Raw genomic sequence first — 27163 nt, 5'->3', positions numbered from 1 at the left:
GGGGCATAAAATATTTAAAAAAATTTGTCTGTCCTATATGACGTTATTGTTTTTTTCCGACAGCATATTATAACACCATTTGTAAATTAGACAATAACGTCATCTGGCGACTTCTAGTAGTGTGTGTGTGTGTGTGATGGATTTAAGCCAGTTGTATCACCCCCCCCAACCTTGGAAGAGAAAATGTGATCCATACATATTAATAATGTAGTGTTGGCGGTGTGTTATGGTGGACAGTGGCTTCCGTCGTTCATTGCGTCATGTGTGGAACCATCCACATAGAAGCCGGTAGCTCAGCAAGTGTTGTAATTTTGAACGGTGAAAATTGTTACATGACGGAGGCAACACTTGATGACTTTTTGTGTGAGGCCATTACCTCATTACCACTTGATTGTGAGCTTGGAACCACAAGCTGAGATAATTCATCTTTTTGAAATTAGTACGTCATTTTGTGTCATTTGCTGTGATTTACTTGACTTTTGGTTTGGGAACTGCTACAAAAAAAAATATATTTTCAAGTCATGATGTTGTGGAAGATGAGAGCATATTTTAATATCTGGAATTAAACAAAAAAATATTTTGAATGTTTGATATAGAAATATGAATAATTAGCAGTAGTACAGAAACTATTCTGTGATACTTAGTCTGCTGACCTTTCTATAGAAATACATTGGCCTAAGAAGCACATCTGTGGTTTCCATGGAAACAATGTATCCTATAACATTGATGCACCTTTCTTTCTACCATTACTACTGTTCAGATGGTCTCACATCCACACATAATTGGAACACGGAACACAACGCACGCTGATGCTTGAATTGCTTTATTTATCAAAAAGAAAGACAAAATAAATTAAAGCCTACATTTTTGTCAAGCATATTTCGTCACAAACATAACTACATTCCATATGGGAGCCACAAAAGAAAACAGTAGCTTTGATGCAAGATTGGGATCTAAGAGGAAACATTCACATATACATAATATGGACATATGGATTTAGACACAATTTTAATGTATGGAAATAATCTGGGTATTCGGTATTTCAATACAGTTTAACAGCCTTTTATTGTAACCAGCCTGAGGCACACCTGTACAATAACCATGCTGTATAATCAGCATCTTGATATGGAACACCTGTGAGGTGGATAGAGAAGTGCTAACTAAATATGTTGGAGTTCGGCTCATGATAAATGGGAGCAAAAAAACGTTGTTGCGATAGATCATAAAAATAACACATAAAGTGATAGAGAGTTATGTTTTACATTAAATGTGTGATGCCCAGCTATGTTTTCCCACATAAAATGCTGATCATCATGCCTACAAGACTATTCCCATGACTATGTTGGTCTGGTCAGGTATGTCTAAAAGGTCAGCTCTGTGTCCCTTTCTTGGTAATGGTAATGGTTTAATTTCATTTGAACATGCATCAGATTACAATTGAGTGCATCCCATAATCAGTTCACAGTTCACACATGTCCAAAAGGAGTAGGAAGAAGCAAAGCTTATTAAATCCTACCCCTCCATCTGGTACTTTTACAATCAGTAACTGTTACATTTGTTCACTTCCTGCTTTCCTAATATTGTTTAAGTTTTTTTGGTTTGTTTTTTTTGTCACGTACTACAGTACGAGGTGATATGAATATACAATGACACCTTGTTTGTTGCCAAAACACTACAAGGGTGTGAAAATACTATTTATTTGTTAACTGACAATTGGGCACACAGCTAGGAGACCCACGTTCGATTCCACCCTCTGCCATTTTTTTATGGAGTTTGCATGTTCTCCCCGTGCATGCGTGGGTTTTCTCCGGGTACTCAGGTTTCCTCCCACATTCCAAAAACATGCTAGGTTATTTGGCGACTCCAAATTGTCCATAGGTATGAATGTGAGTGTGAATGGTTGTTTGTCTATATGTGATTGGCTGGCGACCAATCCGAGGACAGCTGGGATAGGCTCCAGCATGCCCGCGAGGAAAAGTAAATGGATGGATGGAAATTTTGTATAAAGGCTAAAAAATGTAATGTATTTAAAGCCAAAGTTTGTACTTATTTTGAGTTATTATTATCAACATTTCAGCTCCCGTCTTTACATTTTGCTATTTTGCCCTATTGTTCTGATTTCTTTTAGGATTTTTTTTAGTTTTATTTTATTTTATGGACATAAGATAAGATATACCTTTATATCTTACAAAGGTAAACATGAATGGTTGTTTGTCTATATGTGCCCTGTGATTGGCTGGCGACCAGTCCAGGGTGTACCCCTCCTCTTGCCCGAAGACAACTGGGATAGGCTCTAGCACCCCTGCGACACTCGTGAGCATAAGCGATAGAAAATGAATGAATGAATGAATCCCTGGCATGAATGTGTTACCACACACACAGTGACGTTACATATTTGTTTAGGCTGAAATCTGTTGCAATTCTGTAGAGGGTTCGTCTCACAAGAAAACTACATCCTGTATCCATGAAGCTGCCTTGGCAATATTTGGTCCCGCCTTGTCTGGTGTGACGCCATGTTATCGCAGACATCACCCCAGCTTCATTAATTTGTGTATTTGCAAGGGATCTACAATATATTGAAGAGAATATCTCATTGCAGAAAAATGTCTATATTATGTTACAGTACATGCTGCAGTACTATTACTACTTGCCCATAAAGCCAGAAAAAGGAAAGTGCAGACAGTGTGGGTGAGCGAATGGCTGACAGGAATACATCACTTTTGGGAGTCGAATTAGTTATTAACACAACTACACAAGGAAGCTAACCCATTCATGAGAATGAGACACACATAATTTGTGTTGCATTCATGACTATTTTGTGCAGGTGGAAATAAGACATTTTAAAATGTTCTTTGTCGTTCTTTGTACTCAAAATTGCGTACCACCGCGGGGACAAAATGTTTGTAGTGTGTCGGGAGGAAGTATTGTGTATTGTGATGTCACTCATCACTGATGGTGGACAAGGAAGTCTGGCATCTGGGTTCTCCTTCATTCTCCTTCTTGAGTTTAGGACAGGGCTTCCAAACATGCATTTATGAACCTTGCTGGAAAAAAATGGTTCCCTGAACTGTTCCCATAAAACATATTCAACATATATATATATATATATATATATATATATATATATATATATATATATATATATATATATATATATATATATATATATATATATATATATATATATATATATATATATATATATATATATATATATATATATATATATATATATATATATATATATATATATATATATATATATATATATATATATATATATATATATATATATATATATATATATATATATATATATATATATATATATATATATATATATATATATATGATATATATGATGAATAATAAGGATTAAGGGGCAACCAGCACATTTAAATCAAATTTATTGGGGTGGACTATTTCCTGAACATGCTATTCAGATCTGAGGAGCTTGGTTTTATCCGTGGAGCAGAATTCCCAGATAGCGGACTGAATGACCAGAATTGTACAAAAAACGGTCAGAGTGCAGCGGCCTGTGCTGACATCTCCTCTGATGTGTTTGGGATGAGAGTGTGTGTGTGTGTGTGATCTCTGTGTGCATGTTAGAGGGGACAGTGAGAAGCAAAAACAAAAGGGAGGCAAACGTATGGGGAGAAAGAAAGACAAAGGGATGCTGACATTTTTGCAGACAGGAATGTGTGCAAAACAAAGAAGGGCTGTGTGGAAAAAAAAAAACGGAAGGGTGAGGAATTCAGTTTTATAAATAACTGCTGGGTTAGTCTTTAGGCAGGAATGAGGGTCAGTTTGCTTCACGAGGTCCTCCTCCGCCCTTCCTTCTGCCAAAAATCCACCACTAGAAATTGAAACTGTAATTGAAAGTATCTGTATTTCATTACAGTCGAGGTTCAGATGTACTGTGTCCCTCAGAAGAAGTGACTTTTCATGTTACATTTTGGGTTGAGATCATCATTTCTGTGGAACTGCTGGTATGAAAAGTCCAAGGCAAAACAGACTAAGTCAAAAACGTGTCCACATATTTCATGTCGGTGTCTTAGCGAGGGGCCTGGGAGGGACAGGAACATTCACATTTGTCGTGGTGGGAGAGGAAGATCTCATCAATGACCCATCGTACTCTCGGCCTGCGATGGCGCTGGTACAGAGTAGTCTCTGGGGCGTACTTGAGCACCTGGGAGAGACGCAGGGAAAGAACTGAGATAGAGGTGGACTTGATTCTTGTCTGCATGGCTATGTGATCCCTGAGGTTTTCCATCTTCCAATCCAATCCACTTTATTTCTATAGCACATTTTATAAACAGAGTTTCCAAAGTCCTGCACAGACTAGTGAAATAAAAAGTAAAAATAAAATAAAGGTAAAAATTGAATTTAATCCAAAACTAATAGATCAAATAAGAAATAAAATAGTAAAATAGATATTAAAATATTAAAAACAAGAAGCAAAGCAATAAAAGTTTAAAAAATAAAACCAATTAAAATAAAAATCTTCAACCTGTATTTTCAGTCTTCTTTCTCTATACCGAGCTTCCAAACCTGCCTTTCTGTCTCTATGAACTATTAATAAATGTTTTATTATTTGGGCTCAAATCTGATCATAAAGTAGAACAGAACAGTGCATGTCTATTTCATGTAGAGGTAGTAATTCATTGCTTTTATGCACAAAACAGACCTTGAACACAAATTGAAGGCACTGAAAATAGAAGAATAACACATTGATATGCATGTTAGTATTCGCCTTCTCACACACACACACACACACAATATTATACTGCAGCTTGCAGAAAACCCACTAATTCAATTAATCAAGTGGTCCAGAAAATGAGTTTATGGTAACTTTATAATCACATTCTGTATCCATAGAACAGAGGCTGGATGAAAAACTAGCAATCTGAGTGACAGCCAGGCCAAGCTTATAAACAAAGATGGCAGTAGTGGTCCAAAAGCAGTGACAATGAAAGGTTTAGCGAACACACACGTTGGCATCGATAGGCTTCGTCAATTGACTCCACATTTTACAGACTATTTGACTTGAGACCAGTACTTACATACTATCAACGTATTACCCCCCGTAATACGTTGATACCTGGAATGGACAGGGGGGTGGCTGGAGAGTAACCAGGGGTGGCCACGGCCACTTTAAGGGACGTGTGCTAGGGATGTGTGGATCAATCCCGAAATATCAATACTTTCGATACCAGCTTTTTATGCTCGAATTTCAGTAAAAGTTTCAGTAGATTTCAGTAAAAGTCCTCACAGCGAGGAGACCCAAGTTCAATTCCACCCTCTCCATCTCTGTGTGGAGTTTGCATGTTCTCTCCGGGTTTTCTCCGGGTACTCCAGTTTCCTCCTCCAAATTGTCCATAGGTATGAATGTGAGTGTGAATGGTTGTTTGTCTATATGTGCCCTGTGATTGGCTGGCCACCAGTCCAGGGTCTACCCCGCCTTTCTCCTCAAGACAGCTGGGATAGGCTCCAGCATACCCCGCGATTCACACGAGGAAAAGCGGTAGAAAATGAATTAATGGATTATTTTCTTTCCAAATGCTGCAGTGCTGCAATGTAAAGATGAATATCAGGACTTTCCAAAGCTGAAACAATGGGGGTGTGTAATAATGTAATAAAAATAATAAAAGACGTTGACACACACAATTCTAACCTAAATCCTCCTTTTGTCTGTAAGACATTACTGAAAAAGAGGGGTCTTAAAATTAAACTGAAGAAGAACAAAGATATGAAGGAGAAAGAGAGCGCAGTCGGAATGACTTGCTTGAAAAGGAGAAATTGAAAGTGGGAATTGGGAGGAATGGATAGATGATGGGAACTAGGGAGGAAAAGTTTTTTAACAATGCTCTGGAAGCAATTTGAGGAAATGAGAGGTGTGTCTTCCTGCTGATTGTGTACAATCAGACACTCTTGGCTGGTATTAAAAGACAATTTCTCCTTCCAAATCTTTGGATACTGTATTTACATTTATTGAACGTATGGAACAACTTAGATGCATGTATGCATGCAAAGCAACAACTCCATGCAACAACTCTAACAGAGGTGACAACAAGAGTATCAAAGCCATGGCACATTCTTCTTCTTTCTCTTTGGACTTTTCCCTTCAGGGGTCGCCACAGCAAATCAATCTCCTCCATCCAACCCTGTCTCTCTCACACCAACTACCCTCATGTCCTCCTTCACTACATCCATAAACCTCCTCTTTGGTCTTCCTCTACGCCTCCTACCTGGCAGCATCCTTCTACCAATATATTCACTATCTCTCCTCTGAACATGTCCCAACCATCTCAGTCTGGCCTCTCTCACTTTATCTCCAAGGCCTCTAACATGTAATGTCACTCTGATGTACTCCTTCCTGATCCGATCCATCCCGGTCACTCCCACTGTGAGCCTCAGCAAAATAAACATGAAAAAATGTGCTGTAATTTTACAAGAATAAAGTTTTTAAAGATTTTTCAAATCTAATTAGACAATTTGAAGAAAATAATGTAATTTATGAAAAAAACAATCATCTTCATTCATCTTAGTAGCATAAAGTTTAAATATTAAAGAAAAAATATGTGATTTTTAAAAGTCGTAATGTTATGAGAAACAAACAAAACAACAAATAAAGTTTTTGTAAAATCAGGTTGAATAAAGTCATAACTATAAGAAGAAGATTTACAAAAACAAAGTTGAAAAACTGCTATAATTTTTTGAGAGTAAAGTATAGATATAAATAAATAAAAATTGAATTTTTGGAAAATTGTGCTGGGGAAAAAGTTTATGTATGGGAACAAAGTCGAGAAGAAAATTTTCAAAGATTATTTCAGAAAAACAGCGAAATATTTGGGACAGAAACTGCAAAATTGGCAAAAAAAACCCAAAATCAATTATTTTTTGCCGATATCACAAAGCTGAGATGCATTTGTTTTTCTTGAAATATATATAATTTCTTAGCATATACATATAAAAAATATCAAAGTGGCCTTTTTTCATTATGTGGGCCATGCTGGAAAAAAGTTTGATCCCCCCCCGTAATAAACAAACACGACATAGCATTTAATCCTCCTGTTCTCAAGTGCGTGTGAGCCAATGTGACCCACCTCGTGTAGTTTCAGTGTGGTCTTAGCGGCCTGACAGGTGCATCCTTGGTTCCAGTTGTCGGTGCCGCAGCCACAGTTGCCGCCACAGCGCTTGACCAGCAAGCAACGCGGGAAGAAGACGGCGTTGGTCGCCCTCAGCTCCTCGCGAAGGTTTATGGAATAGTTGCGAGGGGTGCAGCTGTAGCGCTTGACGTCATCATAGAGGCGATTCAGGTCAACTGGACAGAAAAGAGTATTTATTTTATTATTATTATTCATTCACTGTTGGTTATTCATATTCCAGGAATGAATATGACTAAATATTATAACTAAAAGGATGTGGTTGCAATCACAACTTGAGTTGGCATCAGGAATGGAGATGTGTGTTAAGAAAGTGCCAGAGTGGGGGGGAGCAGGTATAGATTTTTGTATTGAATGCCGACATTCATTATGTCATCACTGATTTATTCACTGGCCTGAACAACTCCCAGTCAAATAATGGCTAAGCCTCACAGGAAATAATTGATGGAAGCCAGATGACCATAACTAGCGGAACGTCATGCTCACAGTCAGTGCAGCATGGGGGAGCTTTTAGGGGTGTTCATGCAAAGACAAATGTCCGATATATACGTACCGTCTAAATCACTCATGTGGTTTTTCACCGTCTCACATGGAAGCATGACATATATAGTACGTGTTTCCAGTGATGGACATACCGTACAAGTACACTGTGGCGTTGAACAGAAGTGACAGAAAGAGAAGAAGTGCTGCAATCAGTGCCAGATAGTCCACTCGACAGAGGTCAGAGTAATCAAGGTAATGATTACCGCACTGGGACTTCTTAGAGTGGTGATTACTAACAACTTTTTTTAGGTTGGCTGATATAACCATCGGTTATAACTGCCCGTGAAATTAAGGCTTAAGCATAGTTTTCTATGGCCTTTTGGTCTGTCATCTTTAAAGTGGAGATCAGCGACATCAACAAACTGTATAGCACCAATGCCACTTGATGATTTTTCGGCTTAAAACTGCACTGAACATGATCACTTCTATTGTGCAGTTCCATCATCACCTCTTTGTGATTGATTGATGTGTGAACGCTTGTTTTTTAAGACCCAAAGTTGTGAAGTGCCCTTGAACGCCTCACCACATCTTAATTGCTGTTGTTCCGATACAAAGAAAAGACACAGACACTGAGTTGTTCATCGAACCGTGTTTGTACCCGCCATTGTTCTAAAACAGGGGTCAGAAACTTTTAGCGTTCTCTGCCAGTAAAGAAAACTAGTCTGAAGCAGCAAAACACTAAACATCTTAAATGACTTATTTACTCTTATTTTGTCTACCAAAGCTATTTAAAGCTGCTATTACAATCCATCAATGTCTTATTATGGTACGCTGAAGTACAAAAAAAACAAGTAACTGCAGTCTTTTATCTTATTTACATCTATCTACATGTATTTATATCTATTATATTGGCTAGTACACCTGTAAAGGTGACTATAGGGGTGCTATTTCATGTATTGAGGGCTCTAATGGTGTTAAAAATTGTATTTAGAAGATCGTAAACAGGTTTTCTATGCCATAACTACTAAAAAAATGCAGTTTTTAGTTGACTTTGAAGTCATTAGGGTATGGGCAACCCAAAATGTTGAATTTACTAAAAAGCCATGATGTGCTAGTGTTATGAATACATACATTAACTAATATAAAATACACAACAAAACCGTGAAGATGAGGAAAAAAAACATATTTTTAGTTTTTTCAGAGCCCCGGGTTGTATATTTTTTTATGATTAGAAGATATATATCTCCATTGATTCCAATGATGATCTGACCTGGTATCATCAAGGGAGAATGCAAGTGAGCGAGCATGTGAGCGTCTTAATGAAAACAAAGCTAAGCTGCTGACTGCGGCACGTTTCTGCTCCACTGAACAAGCTGAATTTCCAATTAGAGTGAGGTGTGCTGGTGGGTTCTATCAATGACCTGCAGCTTCTACTATTACCTCTCTGAGGGATTGCAACATACAATGTCGACATATGGGTTTGTCTGTACGTAGTAGAGCGTACGCATGCTAAATAAATTGACGTTTGTTGTCCAAATCAAATATTTACCTAAGAACACCTATGAGGAAATGTAAGGTATTGTTGTTAAGACTGGTAGATGACAAAACGTGTGATAGGAAACAGGAAATGGAAACACACTGACAACTGTTTCCATGTTGGTCAGAACAATATGGCTTCATCAAAATACAAATATAAGGCATTCAAAACACGCATCCAATGACACCGAAGATATAGATGTTTCTACAATGGTCACCGGGTGTCAGTAATGTTACTCTAATGTTCAGTGACACACACACACACATACCAGACTTATCGCCGGAACAGGATTTTAGTGTAGGTTTGAATGATCTCACAACAGACACAACAATCCCTAATAAAAACACGGGCGACTCTTGCAACTGTTACCCATGCCGAGCTCAAAAATTCAACTCAGAAGTCACATTTATAGCAACACACACAAGCACAAGTCTTATTTATGGATTTAATTGATTATTCACTGTTATTATGTTTACTATACTGGGTAATACGAGTGTAAAGGTAACTATAGGGTTGTTAGTTCATGTATAGAGGGCTCTAGACCAGCGGTCTCAAACTCAATTTACTTGGGGGCCACTGGAGCTCGGGTCTGGGTGAGACTGGCCCGCATCAGGTTTTCCAAAAAAAAAAAAAAAATGCATTTATTAAATACAAAAAAATGTAAAAAACGTCGCTTTGGTTCTAATTTTCTACAAAAAAAGCTCTGATAAAACATTCCACTGTTCTAAAAATATCTTACTTTTTATTTTTCTACTCAAAATAAGATGAAAAATAAATAAACAAATTAAGAATAAAGAAAATCAATCAATCAGTAATTAATAAATATAATAATAATAATAAAAAAACGGCAAATAATAAAAACTTAAGAAACCACATATAGTTGGTGGGTAGACAAATTATTTTTTTCAGATTAAAATGAACAAAGCATTATTAGAGCCCTGTAGACATGACAAAACACGACTATAGTCACATTTATACTCTTTTTATTTACAACATATTGCGCAACTGCAGGGTCTTGAGACACATGCTAACTCGCAATCTAGAGAGCTAGCGACCTAAACGGTAGCCTTCAAGTTATTTCCTTTAAACTTAAATAGCCAAAAACTTACCACTTCCACACGGATAGGGAGGATAACTATTAACAGTTATTTAACCTTTAACATGAACATTAATCACACGTAATAATTTTTTCTGGGTACATGATACCATACAGCATCCATATCAAACTTGCACGGGCACTAACATTAAACTTTCATATCAAGGCGGGGGCCTCAAACTAGTGTCGTGCGGGCCACATTTGGCCCGCGGGCCACGTGTTTGAGACCCTTTCTCTAGACATTCCCATGCATCATCAAAAAAGTCAAAGACACATTTCGTATTAACATCTGATTGGTTGACCTTTATTAAACCTGTAAAACTGTTAAAATGCCTTCAAGTTAAATTAGTATTTTATGATAGACTGAAAACATGCTAGGTTAATTGGCGACTCCAAATTGTCCATAGGTATGAATGTGAGTGTGAATGGTTGTTTGTCTATATGTGCCCTGTGATTGGCTGGCCACCAGTCCAGGGTGTACCCCGCCTCTCGCCCGAAGACGGCTGGGATAGGCTCCAGCATCCCACGCGACCCTCATGAGGATAATAGGTAGAAAATGAATGAATGAATGATTTATTCTATTTCTATGATATTGTTAAGGAAAATTTGTTGGTCAGACTGTGGTGACCTCAAAGATTCCACTGTACAAATGATGCATTTTCATTATTCACGTAAATCCCAATTGTGAGTCGGAATGAAATGCAGCACCTACCTTTGTTGTGCCTGCTCGCCAGGTGGTAGGCTCTTGATCTATAATGAATGTGTGTTTGGGTGTAGATGCTGTCCAGGTCTTGTTTCCAGGTATCTGGGTTTAGGGATCTGAGAAGCTCTTCCACGGTGTCAAAGGCAGCTATGGTTCGATCCAGGTCTTCCAAAGAGAGAGGAACCTCGGTGACTGCCACTGGTCCAACAGGACTGTCATCCTGGGAATCAAGGTCAAAACTAGAACCTTATCTTTTGTAAAAAATGTCATTATTTCATAAAGTCAGTAGGGTTATTTTGATACTGCCTATTTCATGTAACCGCAGTGATAAAGGCAGATATTACACATCAGTACTTTACTGTTTTCAATTGGTGAGTGACTTTATGTGATGTGATGTACAGTGACGACAATAAGTCCCTCGGATTGGCTTGAATAGAAACTGGGACAAAGTCACTATGCGTCCCCAATGTAGTAGTAGCACAAACATACATAAGCACACATACAGACATGTGCAGACCCCCTCGCGTACACACACACACACACACACACACACACACACACACACACACACACACATACATATATACTGTTGATAATCCATGCAGAAAAAGTGCCATACGCAACAACGCACACTAATTATTATGATTTCATATGTCACTGACCATATAGCTCTTACAAATTACTTGGATTACATGCAGTTATAAAAACATTAGTCTAAGAAAGCATGACATTTTACATCTCAAGCCTCATGTATAATACATACAGTACATTCTATGTATGTACTGAGTGTGTATGTGTGTGTGTACTATGCGGCTGTGCCTTGGTCCATGCAAATGAGCCTTATCATTAGTGCAATGATTAAAACTCCTTTGTCATAGAACGATGTGAGGGTTGCATGTGTGACAGGCTGTATGTTTAAACGGTATGCTCTTTACTCAAACATAAAAGGGACCGGATGCAACTCTCTTCAAATTTAAAACCGAAAAATGCAAGAAAAACATCACCGGTTAGTTTCTGTTACCAATAGTGGTTAAAAAAAAAAAAAAAAAAAACTGTAAAAAAAAAAATTCCGTTAGGCCTGACAAAAAATAACTGGAGTTCATGGAAGGTCTCCAACCAGTGGCTCATTGGCTGATTTTGACTGGTTTACCAAAGGGTCAAAGAATATTTCCTTAAAACTGAGGATGCGCCGATCAATATTGTACAAATTCATAAAAAAAAAAACATAAAAGCCGATCACAAAATCACAAAACACTGTTGGACACGTTGGACTATTCTTGTATCTTTGTTTACATGCTATGCTGAGGTGTCACTGTCTGCGCTAACATTAGCTAGCTAGCTTATATGAGTTATCCACCTAGCTTCTGGTCTTTGGAGTCCAAATGTGACATTTTACCACAATGACATTGTTTTTTTTATAAAACAAACAAGCAATGCGGTTAGTTCTGAGCTGATTTTTGTCCCACGGGGAAGCCACAGGAGGATATCACATTCACTTTTTCACTTTACTCTCTTGTTGTCATTATACTAATTATGTCTTGTCCTTAAAACGCAGTTTGTGTGGGGTTGATACTAATATGATTAAACTCCATTTCAAACTTGTCTATTCAATTCATACAGCCTGTGAAGAACTCACCAACATGGTAACAGCTTCCCAGTTGGTTTGGGACGCAGTCAGAGGAGTTTCATTCTGGGGGAATGAACAGACAGCAATTAGTTAATTTCATACTTTTTCAAGTATGCATATTATATAGTATCTCTTGGAGAGTAATCATTGGCATGCATTACACATTTTCTTAACCCTTAGATGCACGAGTGACTGGACCCTACACTTCCATAAGTGGGTCAAAAATGACCCATACTAGAATCAATGCGTTTTTATGCCAATTTTGCCATTTTGGTTAGGAATAATCACTTATATGATATTTAGTATTATATTTAGGACCACACAAGAATGATTTCATGTTAGAAACATCTTATTTTTTCACTTTTTTCCATCTTTGAAAAAGAAAATGACCCCGTACAATAGAAAATGTGAGGATCCATTGTGTGTTGCATAAAGGTCAGTTAAAAATATGATTTTTGAGGAATACCTGGAATATGAAATGATAACAAATTTTCATTACAAAGATATTTCAAGAAAACAACCTGACCGGGTCATTTTTGACCCACTTATGGAAGGTTGGGGTAGTAACACAAAAACAAAAATTTCTTAAAATGTATAAAAGATAAGTTAAAAATGTGAATGGCATGATATCAAAAATATGATTTTTGAGGAATACCTGGAATATGAAATGATAACAAATTTTCATTACAAAGATGTTTCAAGAAAACAACCAGACCGGGTCATTTTTGACCCACTTATGCATCTAAGGGTTAAAATCCACACAAATGCACAGATACGTGTTGACCCTCAGGCGCCTCAATCCAAGCCCCACCAAGTGAGCCCCTTTGAGGTACCAATTGGTGTCCGGGAGCAGTGAAACATTATCACAGAGAGGAGATAGTGCCACATGTATCTGCTTAATACTATCGTTGCGTGTAAGGACATAAGACCTAAGACAGTTTATGTCTTTGCTTTTCAAGAGTTGTGTCAAAAGACCGGCTTTGGAAAGCTCAGATGTTCCTCTTCCCAACCACACCCTCGGGCGCTCAAGTGGCCATATGTACTATATAATCCCTCCAACATGATCTGGATCTATTGCAAGGCTTTTTCACTTTGACATGCTCTGTCACTTTAAACAAGTAGCACCCAGGAGGCATCTTAATCAGATGACCCAACCACATCCATTCTGTGCTCCCTATGGATATCTATGCTCCCCCACCCTAAAGGCGTCATTATGCTACAGCGTCACAGTGTCGGTGTAAGCCAAACCCTCTGGCGGAGCTTGACGTGCATCTTCAAAAAAAACTCTCACATCAACGTTCAGCTGTGATTTTCAGTACATAAATTCCTCCAAAAAGTAAACAAAAAAAAAAAAGAAAAAAAGTATCAAATTGAGGAGTGTGTCAAGATGAGCGAATATGATATAAATAAATAAACACTTTTCGGAGTAACATGTGCAGTAAGAGTCGAAGCCAAATTCAATTGATGACACTGTACCTGCAAATTGACATAAAAGTATTTTTTGTAGTATTTTAATGACTTTGCTCACACACATGGACGCATGCATTCCGACCAGCTGTTTGAATGAGGTCAGAGGTTTTCCTGTGAGTGTGTGTGTGTGTGTGTGTGTGCGTGCATGCAAGTTTACACAACATGTCTCCTGTCTTGCCTTTTAAGGTTAAACGTTTCGTGTAATGCACATCTGGGCCACTTTAACTGCTAGAAAAAAATCAAGACAGATCAAACAGAGGGGGCTGAATACCTTGGCACATACAATAGATTCCCCATCGCTTTTGTTTTCTGCTTCCATCTAATGCCAAGAGATGCCGGAATAAAAAAAAACAAAAAACGTAACCTCTCTTTTCAATGTAACTTCATTTTTATGACATGAAAAACTGTATTTGCCGCTGACTGATCAGATTTGATGCAGCATAAGTCCAGGATGCGAGCACATGGCAGTGGGTTGAATAGACTTTAATAAATGCTAATCTGTTTATACAGAACGGTACAAAGTACAAGTATAAAATCGACGGAGAAATGAGAGAAAGACTCAACTGACATTAGGCGACCATGGAGGGAAACCGAAAGCTTTAAGTCTCGTCTTAAAACCCACTTTTATTCTTTGGCTTTTAACTTGGAGTGAGTTGTATGGTCCTGTGTCTTTTAGTTATTTCCTTTTATTTTAATTGGTTTTATTTTTTTTATACTTTTATTGCTTTACTTCTTGTTTTTTATATTTTAATATCTATTTTACAATTTTATTTCTTATTTGATCTTTTAGTTTTGGATTAAATTTATTTAATTTTTAATAATAATAATGTAATAATGGTAATAGTAATAATGGCAATAATATTTGTTTATTGTATTTTATTGTATTTATTATATTGTATTTTATTTTTACTTTTTATTTTACTAGTCGGTGGAGCACTTTGGATAAAAAATATATGAAATATAAAATGTGCTATATAAATAAAGTGGATTGGATTGGAAACAGCTCAGACTACACTACCGGAATAGAGTTAAAAGGTAATACAAAGACTTAACCTGACGCTAGGAATCCCAAAAACAGCATTGAAGCTTGGTCACAGGAACACCAACGGGAGGTGTGCTCGGAATTCTTGGTAAGCTGAGGAATTCCGAACTCACAGCTTGCTGTAGGCCCAACTTAAATAGCAGCATTACTCAAAGGACGCAGGTGTACCATGCTGCTATGTTTAAATGGAATCAAGGGATGGAACTTATGGAAAATAATAGAGTAACTATACCGGAAGAAAATAAATTGACAAAAAAGGCATGTTTTGCAAAATAATATTATTATTTTGGTGTTAACTGACGCTTTGTGGAGATCTGCACTCCAATCCAGCTCGGTCCATATTCTCCTACCAACCTTCTCTGCAGTCTCCTTCTGTTGGCCTCTCTTAGTTCATTCTATTTAAGTCATTAGCTGACTTGCTGATAACATCTTAAACACCTGTTCTCTCCTTCCATAGACGAGTTTTCATCCTCTCTCCTCTTCCTTCCCACTCGCTGCCTCCTCATCTCCTCCCTCTTATCAGTTTGACAGCTCTGAACAGAACAAATTAGACCTGCTAGATGAAGCCACAGCTTCGGTCTAATTGAAGAGATGGTGTACACATGTGCAGGAGAACGTTGAGGAGAGAGAGATCCTCACTCGGGTTGTAGGTATGCTGGAGCCAATCACAGGGCTCATATAGTCAAACAACCATTCACACTCACATTCATACAATTTGGAGTGGCCAATTAACCTCAACATTGTGATGATTTTAGATTTTGTATTGTTGCCATAATTGAAATAATTTCTCTATCCATTTCACAGAATATTGAAGGACGTTGACGCTCAAGAATTTGGTCTCAAAAGCTTAGACAAGGTAAGATCACAGTATGACACCAACGTGGTTTAGTTAGTTATTCATTCATTCATTCATTCATTTTCTATGTCGCTTATCCTCACTAGGGGGTGGGGGGGTATGCTGGAGCCTATCCCAGCTGACTTCAGGCGACAGGCAGTGTACACCCTGGACTGGTGGCCAGCCAATCACAGGGCACATATAGACAAACAACCATTCACACTCACATTCATACTTATGGACAATTTGGAGTCGCCAATTAACCTAGCATGTTTTTGGAATGTGGGAGGAAACCGGAGTACCCGGAGAAAAAAACCCAACTCCACACAGAGATTTGAACCCAGGTCAGAGAATAAGTTTGCTGTGTGCCAGGCAGCATAGTGAATGACGGCTACAATTCCCAAAAAGTGCAGTTCCCCTTTAAGGCTGCACTTCATACTGGATCACGGTCGGCAATTTTGGAATGTGGGTGGAAACCGCAGAAAACCCACCCATGTACCCACATTCCAAAAACATGCTAGGTTAATTAGCGACTCCAAATTGTCCATAGGTATGAATGTGAGTGTGAATGGTTGTTTGAATATATGTGCCCTGTGATTGGCTGGCCACAAGTCCAGGGCGTACCCCGCCTCTCGCCATGTACCCATGGTACATGGGTGCCCAAGCGGAGGAACGAACCGAGTCTCCTGACTGTGTGGCCAACATGCTACCATTATGTGCTATACATATTTGCATATGAACATGTTATAGTAAGGCATGCATGTGTTCAGCACTAATGCCAGCCAGGTGCTATCATAGGAGCTTCCACATCAAGAAGACTGCATGAAAGCAAAGGATGTTCTACAAATGCACTATTCCTCGCCCTTCCTGCATCTTACAATTTTTCTTTCTTTTTTTTTTGCCAGATAATGAGCAATGTTCAGCCCCATCTGTGACATGAAAGAGGAAGCCAGACAACATCTATAAATGGCTTTCTGCCTCTTTGCTGGCATTTCTCTCCCCCCTTTCCCTCCTGATTACAATGTGGTGAACATCAAAGGTCCTTTCTTTCTTCTTTCCTCATCCTGACAAAATGACAAAGGTAATTTCCTCATGTGTTCATTTAAAAGCCTGTAAGAGAAAACATCCCAACACTGACAGCACATTATCTCCTCCAGAGTAAAGGACATGTACTTATGTTGACCTGCTGGCTCAGCGTTTACATGAGAAGTCTACTAAAGAAATATGAGTAGCGGTATTTCTTTCAGCAGTCTCACACTACATAGATGAAAAATATTTGTATTTTTTGTAGGATTTGTATCAAAATTTAAAAGACAAATATAATAATATATAATATATTTCCCACATCTGCACTTAATAGCATGCATCTATGTGTAAAAGTGGTTAAAAGTGGTATGAACAAGCACTACAGAGACAAGGGATAACTCCCTCTAAGGACAAACCTCTCACAGAACTGACCTCTATGAAGGGAATTTACTGCTTTTAGCCTCACGGCTCCGTAAATCCCACTCAGTGCTGCCATGATGGAGACCCCAAGCATGCTGTACGGCTCCACTAATGACCAACAAATCATCTCCTCAAGGAAGCATCCTGAACCCGCGACTGTTCACCCCGATGACACATGACTGTTAGGCCAGAGATCCAGTATGAAGTGAAGCCGTAAAGGGGAACTGCACTTTTTGGGGAATTGTAGCCATCATTCACGATGCTGCCTGGCACACAGAAAACTTATTCTCTGACCTGGGTTCAAATCTCTGTGTGGAGTTTGCATGTTCTCCCTGTGTGTGTGGTTTTCTCGGGTACTCTGGTTTCCTCCCACATTCCAAAAACATGCTAGGTTAATTAGCGACTCCAAATTGTCCGTATGAATGTGAGTGTGAATGGTTGTTTGTCTATATGTGCCCTGTGATTGGCTGGCCACCAGTCCAGGGTGTACCCCGCCTCTCGCCCGAAGACAGCTGGGATAGGCTCCAGCACCCCTGCGACCCTCGTGAGGATAAGCGGTAGAAAATGAATGAATGTCCTGAATAGGGCTGCACGTCGGACGAATGGTTAGCGCGGAGGCCACACAGCGAGGAGACTCGAGTTCGATTCCACCCTCTGCCATCTCTGTGTGGAGTTTGCATGTTCTCCCCGTGCATGCGTGGGTTTTCGCCGGGTACTCCGGTTTCCTCCCACATTCCAAAAACATGCTAGGTTAATTGGCGACTCCAAATTGTCCATAGGTATGAATGTGAGTGTGAATGGTTGTTTGTCTATATGTGCCCTGTGATTGGCTGGCCACCAGTCCAGGGTGTACCCCGCCTCTCGCCCGACGACAGCTGGGATAGGTTCCAGCATACCTCTGATCCTAGTGAGGATAAGCGGCATAGAAAATGGATGGATGCTATTATAGAAAGTTTTGGGGGCTTCGGAGTCAAAATCGATGTGTCCCAATGACGTGCATTGTTAGCTTGCTCATATTAACTCATTTTTGGGAGTTGCACAGAAAAGGGAAAGACATATGCGTTCATTGTTTCACATAAGGATTGTGAATGATGGGCAAAATTCCCCAAAAGTACGCAAACGAGACAGCAGGCAACAATGAAGAAGCCTACAGACTGGAGGTGGAGCTTGTGGAGTGGTAGTGCTCTAGCAACCTGGTCCTCAACATCAACAAGACAAAGAAAATGATGATTGTCTTCAGAAGGACCAGAACCCCCCCAACACACACACACCACTCCACTTCTGCAGAGAAAAAGCAAAAAGTTCCTGGGGCTGCAAATCACGAATGATCTCACCTGAGAAAACCAAAGATCTTGTTCAGAAAGGGCAACAATGACTACAATTTCTGCTTCGGCTGAGAGGGGCACACCCCCCCCCCCCCCCCCCCCCCCCGCACACCACTTTCTGTAGAGGAGCCATCAAGAGCATGCTGACCAGCTGTAGCTCCGTTTGGTCTGCTGGCTGCAAAGCAATGGACTGGAAAGCTGTGCAGAGAGTGGTCAGAACCGCAGAGAAACTAATGGGACTTCTGACATATGCTGTGTGACCACCGATGATCACCAGGAATTAAACACACCCACACGGTGGACTGTTCAGCCTGCTGGCCCCTGGCAAGAGGTTCGGCAGTGTCTGTTGCAGAACCAACAGGTTTCATTGAATGCGGACAGTATAATAATGTAATATTGTAATACAGTGTATTCAGACTTTGTGGCTCGCTGGATAAGCGGCATAGAAAATGGATTGAATGGATGGATGGAAGACTTTGTATGACCGATATGGGTGTTCTAGTGTGTGTTGGTGTTTCTCTCACCAGCAAAGAGTAGTAGACTTTAAATCCAGGCTTTGCTACAAAGTAATCATCAGATTTGAAGGTGATTCTGAGGATGTTGGATTTGGAGTTGAGACTAGGCGGGGCTTTCTGCCCGCACCAACGACCCCAAATTATAGTGCTTGTCTCTGATCGGTCTTCCACTTCAACAAAGTCATACCTGCAGAGGATGAAAACATTACACATGTAAATGGAACTACAGTCAGATTTCATTCATTTTCTGGGGGTGCTGGAGCCTATCCTAGCTATCTTCGGGCAAAAGGCGGGGTATCACAGGGCACATATAGACAAACAACCCTTACCCATACCTGGAGAAAACTCATGCATGCATGAGAAGAACATGGTAATGGTAATGGTAATGGTTTTATTTCATTTGAACATGCATCAGATTACAATTGAGTGCATCCCATAATCAGTTCACAGTTCCACATGTCCAAAAGGAGTAGGAAGAAGCAAAGCTTATTAAATCCTACACCTCCATCTGGTACTTTTACAATCAGTAACTGTTACATTTGTTCACTTCCTGCTTTCCTAATATAGTTTAAGATTTAAAAATGTTAAAATGTTAAAATGTTAAAATGTTAAAATGTTAAAATGTTAAAATTTTTAAATTTTTAAATTTTTAAATTTAGAAATTTAGAAATTTTTAAATTTTTAAATTTAGAAATTTAGAAATTTAGAAATTTAAAAAAAAATAATTTTTTAATTTTTTTGATATGAGCATCCAATGACATAATGGGTACCATAGTAAGTGTCAATATAGTGATATATATAGCACATCATGACTGGTTCAAGACTCTTCATCCTTGTATTTAGCAAACATCAACTGCTTGTATTGTTTCTTGAATTGGCTCATCGTTGTGCATTGTTTGAGGGTCTTACTCAATCCATTCCATAGTTTGATTCCACATACTGAAATGCTATGGCTTTTTAACGTAACATGCAAACTCCACACGGAGATGGCCGAGGGTGGAATTGAACTCGGGTCTCCTAACTGTGAGACCTGCACGCTAACCACTCCTCGCCGTGCAGCCCGAAATGACAGCCTATATTGTGTTAATATAGCACCAGTTGTTGGGTGACTGTATAAGAAATAAGTTCTTTACCCTTTCAAATTTTTCCTCCCTTTCCTCCCCCCCGCTGTTCCCCTTGGTTTTTGTGCTTACAAAGGCGAGCGTGCTGCATATCGTTATTAAAAAGTCGATTTTGTCAAGCCTCAAGGACAAACTTGTTTGCAAAAAAAAACAACTCCCCTCTCTCTCTCCCTGCTGTGAAACCCATCCCATCTCTTCACCTCCATTCCATTAATTGAGTATTACTGTATTTCCATATATTCATACAGCTTCTATATCACTGCACTTCCGTCTTTTACTCAGTGGACTTCTCATAATTGATAACATTGAATTATGCATACTCTGCCAAGGTCATCTATTTTCCTTTGTCTTTTTTTTTTTACAGTGAGTAATAAAATCCTGCATGCGTGTTCTACCTGCACACGTTGTTCTCCGCCTCCTCCAGACCGAAGTGACTGTCGAATTCCAGGTGGATTGTACTTCCTGGCGGCGACACCAGTTTCCATAACAGCTGCAGGTTCCGTGGGTACGAGTTGGGGTACCGTGGGCTGTGGATGACTCCGCCCGCCGACGTGACTGTGATGTTGTCGTATTTCCGGTACAAGTCTGCAGTGAGTGAAACAGTGGTTGTTTGTTAGTAGTTCTACATGTGTTTACAGTATATACAAATATTGTTTAGAATATTAAAGAGTGTATTGCTCTTGGTGCAGAGAGCACTTTACTTTTTTTCCCCAAAAGAGCTGAGCCTGCATAATGTGGTTGCATAAGCAGATTAATACCTTGAACAAATGAGGAGTACCTGGTACACACACAGTTTGATGGTCAAGCAGCATCCTGAAGATGGCTGACAGAGCTGTTTTTTTCAGATGTGTGAATTTGTAAAGAGAGAGTTGAATGTGCTGTATAATCAAGGCAGCACAGTTGCAACCCCAGGAGGATGATGATGATGATGATGATGAAGCTTTGGCCTTCTACTTTACCTTTTCATAGCACAGCCCAATCACTCTGACCATTTTCCCATTTCTCTGCCCCTTCCAGTTGTCTTCTTTCATTTGGTCAGTGTAGTGAACATGCTACTCATCAATCATTTATTCAGCACCGCACCTACAGTAGATGAGCTTGTGGCTCCTTGATTCAGGAGAGATGTCTATTTTCTCTTCTGCTGTCTCACTCGGCTGATCAAAAGTCTGACTGGGTGTATAGGCCCCTTTCCCCAATAAAAATGATTTCACGCTGTAAGGTTAGCCAGGGACAAATCCCTGTATGTGTGAGTGTGTGTGTGTGTAGGCAGATAGGTGTAGCACAGTGGTACATTTTTTGCAGCACTAACCTTTTGGAGATGAAATTAGATAAGTGAATTAACGTCGGGCTCCCCCAAGGGTCAATATTCATTCATTCATTTTGTACCGCTTATCCTCACGAGGGTTGCAGGGGGTGCTGGAGCCTATCCCAGCTGTCTTCAGGTGAGAGGCGACGGGGTACACCCTGGACTGGTCGCCAGCCAATCACAAGGCACATATAGACAAACAACCATTCACACTCACATTCATACCTATGGACAATTTGGAGTCGCTAATTAACCTAGCATGTTTTTGGAACGTGGGAGGAAACCGGAGTACCCGGAGAAAACCCACGCATGCACAGGGAGAACATGCAAACTCCACACAGAGATGGCCGAGGGTGGAATTGAACTCGGGTTTCCTAGCTGTGAGGCCTGCGTGCTAACCACTTGTTCACCGTGCAGCCGGGCTTAAATATAATGTGTTATTTCAAAAAATCCAACTAAGACAATTTTGACGTGTTCATTTGCTGGTTTATTACAAGCAAAAATTAATAAATTTCTTTTTTAAACTTTTTTTAGATGGGTAATTTTTCCAGTGTGGTGACATGAGTCATGGCCAATTATGCAAATATGTGTTAAAGTCAGAAAATCTAGGAAAAATAGTTTAAAAAATATTCCAAATAGTGAAACTTCCCATGCTTGCCTTAATTAGTGTAGTCAACATATACAATTAAAATGGATCATCTCACATATTTGCAACCACCCCCTGCATGCTGGTATCACATATATATTATTCAGGTGAATTTGACCCAGCAGCCAAACTGGAGTTAAAAGCATGTCAGATATGTCAAATTATTTCTTTCTTTGCAACTGTAAGACATATATACAGTATTTCACCCCAATCACACACATACACATAATAACATGATGGATTTATCGGCCTATAATACGTTTGTCATCTGGACTGAGATCTTTCCTGACTGGAATGTGTCAAACCTGTACAATCTTTCACGTCATTGGATGTCATTTAAAAGGGAAATAAACAGGCTTTATAACGGTATATCATTTAATAGTAACAAGAGTCATTCTAACTTTTTGTTTATTTCTAATCAAACCACATTTGTAGTCAATGTAAGTGAAATGAAAGACATTTGCAATTATCATAATATTTGAGAAAATGAGGTGACCGCCAGAAAATTACGTTTCAATTAAATTTTATTGGATGGAATCTAATTAAAATGCAGCAGTGCCCTTTCTATTGTTGTTTATTATTATTTGGAGAAAGAGAATAGTTTGCATGATTACCCTAACGTTTAGTGACTTGACAAAATCCTGATTGGTGAATTGTCTGATCCACTTTTGACTGTTTTGTTAAATCACTTTGATGATTCCGTTTGATGGAAAGTAAAGGAAAGACGACATTTTCATTTCATGAATGCAACATGCTATCTGTGTGTCACGGTTGGATTTTGTTAACCAACTAACTTCTCTGAAGCCACTACTTGTGGACCCTTCCTAGCCAGTTGTGCTGTTCTTATAGTTTTTGTAAAAAAACTATAAGTGAAAAAGTATTACATGGAGACAAGGAGGAATGTGTATTTTAGCCCAAAACACGTTCTTAACGAAGAGTAAGTGAGACACTGAATTAGGAATGTGTGTAAATGCAGTGCTATTGCTCAGTCACAGCACTGACCTTACTATAAATCATGCATTAGAATCAATGACATCCTTGCAAATGAATGCAAATGATACCATGATGAGCATGAAGATTTATGTTAAAGATTCAGTCAAGAGACGTGAAGAGAATGTGCAAATTGATGGGGAGTGGGGTTGGGGGGGTGGGGGGGGGTGGGGGGGTAGGTATTCTCACTGTGTCAACTTTGGCAAAAAGAAAGCATAATCAAATCAAATTAATAGCCTTATGTGAACACTAAATATACTCTATGGACTGTTTGTTTAAATTTTGGGTGGTTTAAAGACTGGTCCAGGTCCCTCTACTTGAATTTTGGTTTTTGGTCTGTGAAAAACTTTCAAATCCAATGCTAATTTTGTAAATTACTACATCAAATTCTATGCAAATGCATAACAATGGAAGCAATGGCTATAGTTATATACAATTACAGCCCACAGTTTTTGAATGTTTATGTTTTGTCTCTGAAAAGCAAACATTAGGTACATAGTGACGGGGAGTCTGTATACATTTTGTGTTTTCTGTCATAGTACACTGGAAATAGTAATAATAATTCATGGTTATGATCTAGACATGCAATCCAATCCTGACATTCATTCATTCATTTCCTATCACTTATTCTCACGAGGGTTGCGGAGGGTGCCGTAGCGTGCCGGAGCCTATCCCAGCTGTCTTTGGGCGAGAGGCGGGGTACACCCTGGACTGACTGTGCCTGCTGCCTCGTTGGCGTACTTTTTGGGAACTTTGCCTATCGTTCACAATCCTTATGTGAAACATGAACACATATTTATTTCCCTTTTCTGTGCATTATAACTCCCAAAAATGAGTTAATATGAACAAGCTAACAATGCACATGTCATTGGAACACAGGTAATTCATTAATTTTTTTCTACCGTTTATCCTCACAAGCATCACGGAGGGTGCTGGAGCCTATCCCAGCTGTCTTCGGGCGAGAAACGGGGTACACCCTGGACTGGTGGCCAGCCAATCACAGGGCACATTGTCACGTCTTGGCTTCGGCATTGCGACACGACCCCAAGATGCAGAGAGCAGGAGATCCAAGTGCCGATCAAAAGTCTATTTTAATAAATACAGAAATGATATACAGCAGCAGGATACAAGCAAAGACGGTTGTAGTAGCGTGGGGAGCTACAACAAACAATGCAGCAACAAACTAGGGAGCACGCACCTGAACTAAATAGGAGGGGAACACAATTAGCAACAGGTGCGAGTGATAAGGGAAAAGCAAAGCAGGCAGACAAAACAGGAAACACTACCAAAACAAGAGCACGAAACAGGAACCAAGGCATAGAAGTATAAACCAACTAAACTGTCACACAGGCGAGCTTGCGGATCGTGACAGTACACCCCCCTCAAGGACGGATCCTAGACGTCCAGAAAGTCCAAAGTCACAAAAAGGCAGGGATGGGTGGAGGGAGGTTCGGTGGTGGGTTGCCGGCACAACCCTCGGGGGGTCGTCCTGGACGGTGGACTAGACGAACAAGGCCAGACCTCTCAGGAGGACGGCCAGAAGGGTGAGCGGCCCGGAGGGCACAGGGCTCCTCTGGAGGGCGCCCAGGACAACAGGCCCTGTGAGAGCCATGGATGGACCCCTCAGGGGGGCGGCCAGGGCGGTGGGCCTGGCCGGGGAGGCCGGCCCAACATGGGCGAGGAGGAGGCGCGGCATCCCGCCACGGAAGAGGAGGCGCGGCATCCCGCCGCCGAAGAGGAGGAGCGGCATCCCGCCGCCGAAGAGGAGGAGCGGCATCCCGCCGCCGAAGAGGAGGAGCGGCATCCCGCCGCCGAAGAGGACAAGCGGCATAGGATTGGCATGTGGCCGGCACCAGGACGGGAACGAGAGCTGGGGCACACTGGTGTGTTGGAGACACCAGGACAGAAACTCCAGGCGATGCCGACTGGCATGTGGGAAAGGGCAGGACAGGACCTGAACAGGGACCGCCAGCAGGAGGTGTCTCAGCCTCTTGACTTGGGGGAGCAGGAGAAGGGTGCTCTTCAGGGCTTGCAGGAGGAGCTGCAGTGAGCCCAGCATCTTGACTTGCAAGTAGGCGACTGTGTTGTCCGATTTGGCTGGCTGGAGGAGGAACCGACTGTGCTTGGCTAGCAGAAAGAAGAATAGGCTGAGAGTCTTGACTCGATTCAGTGAGCCCTGTATCTTGACTTGCAGGTACAGGGCTGGGCTTTGTCTTCAAGCGTGACTGAGGTGTGGGCCCTGTGTCCAGTCTTGCGGGAACAGGAATAAGCTGTGCGTCTTGGCAAACAGAAGAAGCAGCAGATCCTGTGTCTTGACAAGCAGGAGTGGGAACGGAAGTTGCTTCTTCTGATGCAGAACAAAAGGCGCCATCCACCTCTTCCACGAGGGGGATGGTGTGCGCCTCCGAAGCACAGCTTGAAGCACTAGCCCCCCCTTCCGAAGGCGGATCCCAGACGCCGTTCACCACCATCGCTGGAACCAAGGAAGGTAGGACAGGGGCTTGCAGGAAGGTCAGGGGTTCCACCCGCTCTGACCTATCGATCGGAATTCCAGGGGGTCTCAGGCGTGGTGTGGGAACAGGCCTGAAATGCCGTAGGGCGGGCACTGGGGGGGTAAGAAGCATGAGGCAGCAAGGTGGGGGCTCCAGGGAGGTCTGTGGCTTCGAGCACCGCGGAGCGGGGACCGGGAGGGGCGGACCCTTGAAGCTGTGTGGTGTAGGTTCTGGGGGGGTCTGTGGCTTCAAGCCACTGGGCACGGGAGCCAGGGGTTGCAGGGGCTTGAAGCTGCGAGGTCTTGGCATTGGAGGAATTTGTGGTGTCACACAGCTTGGCATGGGAGCCAGGGTTTGCGGAACCTTGGAGCTGCGTGGCCTGGGCACAGGGAGAATCTGTGCCATCACGCAGCTTGGCATGGGAGCCGGGGCTTGGGAAACCTTGGGACTGCGTGGTTTGGGCACAGGGGGAATCCGTGGCGTCACACAGCTTGGCATGGGAGCCGGGGTTTGGGAACCCTTGGGACTGCGTGGTTTGGGCACAGGGGGAATCCGTGGCGCCACACAGCTTGGCGTGGGAGCCGGGTCTTGAGAAACCCTGGAGTTGCGGGGTTTGGCCACTGGAGGAATCAGTGGCGTCACACAGCTTGGCGTGGGAGCCGGGTCTTGAGAAACCCTGGAGCTACGGTGTTTGGCCACTGGAGGGGAACGTGTACCGTGCCCCTCTTCGTATTGCGTGAGAGGCAACAGGGATGTGGAAGAGGTGGTCGGCTGGAGTTTGGCGTGCTGACGTGCTGCGGGGGCCATCAATAGTGGCGTGATGGGCCGGCACTCAGCGACGGCGTGGGGGGTTAATGCCGCCTCGGCGTTGTGTTGCGAGGAGGAATTGATTGGCCTCACCCTTTGACGCCGTGAAGCCTTCACTGGAACAGGTTGCCGAGACGTGCGTCGGCGTCGCGGACGCTCCGGTGTGTCATTGCCGGGTCCCTGGTACACCCACGCCATAGGGATTAGCGTACCTTCAGGCCCCCACACCATGTCCTCAAGTTCCTCCGGAGAGAACAGCAAGCACTCCTCCTCCATCACCTTAAATATCTGCCAGGTCCAAAAATCACTCTCTGCGAGGTCGCCTTCATCTGGTTGCTGCATTCTGTCGCGTCTTGGCTTCGGCATTGCGACACGACCCCAAGATGCAGAGAGCAGGAGATCCAAGTGCCGATCAAAAGTCTATTTTAATAAATACAGAAATGATATACAGCAGCAGGATACAAGCAAAGACGGTTGTAGTAGCGTGGGGAGCTACAACAAACAATGCAGCAACAAACTAGGGAGCACGCACCTGAACTAAATAGGAGGGGAACAC

The 27163-nt window shown here is 41.3% G+C and overlaps 1 protein-coding gene and 1 long non-coding RNA gene across 3 annotated transcripts in view; one reads left to right on the top strand and one right to left on the bottom strand.

Annotated features, from left to right (window-relative positions):
- Positions 1 to 3369: 3369 nt before the first annotated feature.
- pdgfd (platelet derived growth factor d) overlaps positions 3370 to 27163 on the bottom strand; it is a 48046-nt gene continuing 24252 nt past the window's right edge. For both annotated transcript variants that reach the window (XM_058079869.1, XM_058079870.1), the window contains exons 2-7: positions 20762 to 20951; positions 19255 to 19432; positions 12622 to 12675; positions 10995 to 11205; positions 7107 to 7324; positions 3370 to 4189 (exon numbers count right to left, since the gene is read on the bottom strand). In XM_058079869.1, the coding sequence (XP_057935852.1) occupies positions 4055 to 4189; positions 7107 to 7324; positions 10995 to 11205; positions 12622 to 12675; positions 19255 to 19432; positions 20762 to 20951 (986 nt within the window). In that variant the 3' untranslated portion in view covers positions 3370 to 4054. The remainder of the gene's footprint in view (positions 4190 to 7106; positions 7325 to 10994; positions 11206 to 12621; positions 12676 to 19254; positions 19433 to 20761; positions 20952 to 27163) is intronic.
- LOC131134502 (uncharacterized) lies at positions 10784 to 21645 on the top strand. The gene is made up of 5 exons (XR_009131407.1): positions 10784 to 11217; positions 15648 to 15774; positions 15929 to 15980; positions 16865 to 17040; positions 20731 to 21645. It is a non-coding gene; the product is annotated as an uncharacterized LOC131134502 (long non-coding RNA).

Source organism: Doryrhamphus excisus, chromosome 8 (assembly GCF_030265055.1).
Source record: "Doryrhamphus excisus isolate RoL2022-K1 chromosome 8, RoL_Dexc_1.0, whole genome shotgun sequence".
Lineage (NCBI taxonomy): Eukaryota > Metazoa > Chordata > Actinopteri > Syngnathiformes > Syngnathidae > Doryrhamphus > Doryrhamphus excisus.
The sequence above is the reverse complement of the archived record's forward strand: the minus strand, read 5'-3'. Positions and strand labels throughout refer to the sequence as shown.